This window comes from Nicotiana attenuata, unplaced genomic scaffold (genome assembly GCF_001879085.1).
Source record: "Nicotiana attenuata strain UT unplaced genomic scaffold, NIATTr2, whole genome shotgun sequence".
Lineage (NCBI taxonomy): Eukaryota > Viridiplantae > Streptophyta > Magnoliopsida > Solanales > Solanaceae > Nicotiana > Nicotiana attenuata.
The window spans coordinates 94,006-97,256 of NW_017673579.1; the positions used below are offsets into that span (position 1 = coordinate 94,006).

At 37.1% G+C, this 3,251-nt stretch overlaps 1 protein-coding gene across 1 annotated transcript; it reads left to right on the top strand.

Moving 5' to 3' along the window:
- Positions 1-635: 635 nt before the first annotated feature.
- Positions 636-1,126, top strand: LOC109216769 (probable nucleoredoxin 1). Its single transcript, XM_019380948.1, has one exon. The coding sequence runs from the start codon at positions 726-728 to the stop codon at positions 1,092-1,094; it is 369 nt and encodes a 122-aa protein (XP_019236493.1). The 5' UTR covers positions 636-725; the 3' UTR covers positions 1,095-1,126.
- Positions 1,127-3,251: the final 2,125 nt, after the last annotated feature.

Below are 3,251 nucleotides of genomic sequence, written 5' to 3' on the forward strand. Positions count from 1 at the left end.
TGGATGAGAGTGAGTGCCTTTTGATCCTTCTTCTTTGAGGCAACGACATCTTCTGCTTCATCAACACCGGACTCTACTGGTTCCCAAACATCATAGGCACCAAGCAAGGCCTTCATTCGAATACACCAATTTCCATAGTTCTCTTTTGTAAGCATAGGAACTTGGAATGGTGTTCCGTTAGAATTCGTCATCTTTTCTCCAAGTTTGTTGTCTTCAACCACACCGGCTCTGATACCAAATGTTGGAAAAAAAAAATAATTTGGGAGAGCAAGACAACAAAACACTCAAACACTCACAACTCACTTTAAGAATGGAGAAGAAATGATATTTTTCATTCAACTTGACTTGTTCCAAATGGCTAGCATACATGGGTATTTATAGTAGAACTCCTACATGTATCTAGCCTAAACTCCATGTAAACACACTAACTAAATTCACATTAGTCTACACTAGTTCATACATCTCATAATGAAGTTCACATTAGTCTACACTTGTTCATACATCTCATACTAATATGAACTAATCTAAACATATTTAATATAAATGTGAACTAATGGAAACAAGTTTATTATAATTTTAACAGCTTTAGAGGTTGTATCATATCTAGTGACAGAGATCAGGCCTCCTTTGATGAATTTTTTGCCACAATGCCGTGGCTGGCTCTTCCCTTTGGTGATGAAAGGAAGGTGTGATTGAGTAGTCTGTTCAAAGTTCATGGTATCCCCATGTTGGTTGCTATTAGGCCAACAGGCAGGACTGTTACAACTGAAGCCAGAAATCTAGTTATGTGTCATGGTGCTGATGCTTATCGATTCACAGAGGAGGGCGTGAAGGAGATTGAGGCACAATATGAGGAGATGGCAAAGGGGTGGCCTGAGAATGTGAATCACGCTCTCCATGAGCATGAACTCGTACTTACGAAGCGCTTGTTTTATAACTGTGATGGATGCAATGGCGAGGGACGAGTGTGGTCCTTCTGTTGTGAAGAGCGTGATTTTGATCTCCACCCCAAATGTGAGAACAAGGGATGCAACATAGATGCAGAGGCAGAAGAAAAGGAGCTTGAAGAGGAGGAAATGAAAAAAAAAGCTTAGGGAGTTGGTTAAGTTGGAGGTTTGAATGAGTCTTATAATAACACTATTATGTTTAACATTAAAAATAAAATATATTGTGAAATTATTTTGTGGTTAGTCAATCATGATTTCTCCTGTTTCCAGGTTCTGAGAATACCTGCTGATGGTGAAGGATACAGTTTACAAAATCATGATCCTCATTTCTTCCCTGTATTCAGAGGAAAGAGATGATCTCATATGCAGAAACGTTGAACAGATGTAACTAATAGTATGTCAGACATTTCTCATTAAAATTTACAAATGCTGTTAGATGATATTGTTAAAATAGCGTTCATCTCATCCAGTGAGAATGATATATCTTATTCAATGGCTACTTCAAGGAAACCCATGGCTTGCCGTTCCATTGTCTGATGCTGAAGCAGGTAAGAACCTAAGAGCAGTTCAAAGGATTCCACATCTAGCAGTATTTGATTGAATAGGCAACATTTCAAGAAATGAAGGGCTTCTCTACTTACACGAGGTAGGGGTAAAGTGGCGTACTCACCATCCTTCTCAGATCCTACTTGTGATTAGATATGTTGTTATTGTGGTGCTGAAGTTTACACCTGAAGGAGTTATTTAAAGAGAGCTAAGAAAGAGTAGACCTTGGAGTGGAATTTTCTCTGAAAATCTTATTTGTATTGCATAGAGGAATTACAAAGTTCTCCTATTTATACTACTCTCTGGAGCAATCTAGGCGTGTATAGGAACTTGAAACAACAAAAAGTTACTTCGAAAAATTTAACAAACTTTACTACTCTCTTTATTGATTCGACTCAAACTTGCTCTATTCTAGACTGACTAGCTAAATTTTTTCTAAATAATCTAGAAGTTGAATACAATTAAAAGTGCACTAATCTTAACATTTCTTCTTAACGCAATTATTTTACAACTCCAAGTAATTCTCGAAGATAGAAAAATCGATCCTTATGAAGTGGCTTTGTCAAAATATTTGCTCTCTCATCTTGAGTCTTGTAGCACTTGAGCTAAATTTCACCTTTTTAAATTGCTTCTATGATGAATTGATCTCGTATATCTATTTGCTTATTGTCATAATTGATAGGGTTATTTTGCCAATTTATAACAAGACAAATACATATTTGTGACAGAATATTTGTTAGTTTTTTAAAAGATGGGGCAGCAAAAATATCAAAAGTAAAGATTGAAATGTCTCTCTATTATTTTATTAAGCATACCAAGGCTTTAAATAGCCAATTAGGAACATAATCGGCAGAAAAATCTGCATACGAGGAATTTAAAAATCCCAAAATATCTCAACAAACCTAAAAAATCTAACCGAAATTTAAATTCAAAAAGTAGATTTATCATAAAACTAAGTAGCTTATTGTCACGACCCAACCCCGATCGTGATGGCGCCCAACACACTGCTAGGCAAGCCCGACCATTTCTACAACCCTAACCGATTTAATCACAGTGAATAAGTAAATTTTCACAACTAAATACCAAATTAAATGCGAAATCCTGAATTAGATGCTAACATTCGAAAACCCAAAATATAAAATACTAACCAGCCCACCGAATCTGGTGTCACAAGTCTGAGCCGCTAATGCATGAGTATTAACCTACTACATAATGTTTTCTAAATATGTGGAAAAACAAATAAATAAAATAGAAGGAAGATCAGGACTGCGAACGCCAATTTGCAGCTACCTTGAATCTCCCTAATGTGATGCTAGGCGGAGAAGATCTCACTCAGCCTCAGTGGGTGCACCTGAATCTGCACACAAGATGCAGGGAGTATTGTGAGTACTTCCAACTCAGAAAGTAATAAATATAAATAAAGTCTGAGGATAAGAAATCCTAAATAAACACAAAGCAAAGCTATAAATACAACAACGTGAACCAATAACATAATACAGTAAACATTGAAAACAATTATAATAAAGTCACATCAGATTAAGAATAAATGACAATTAAATATGCAATGCAACACATAAACCGGTACTCTCCAGTACCCCGCTGCGGCGTGCAGCCCACTCCATTTATTTAATGTCGACGGCGCTCACTGGGGGTGTGCAGACTCCGGGAGGGGCCCCTTACGGCCCAAGCGCAATAATAAGCCATATCGTGGCATCAAACAGGCCCTCGGCCTCATATCAATATCAATATCGTACCACT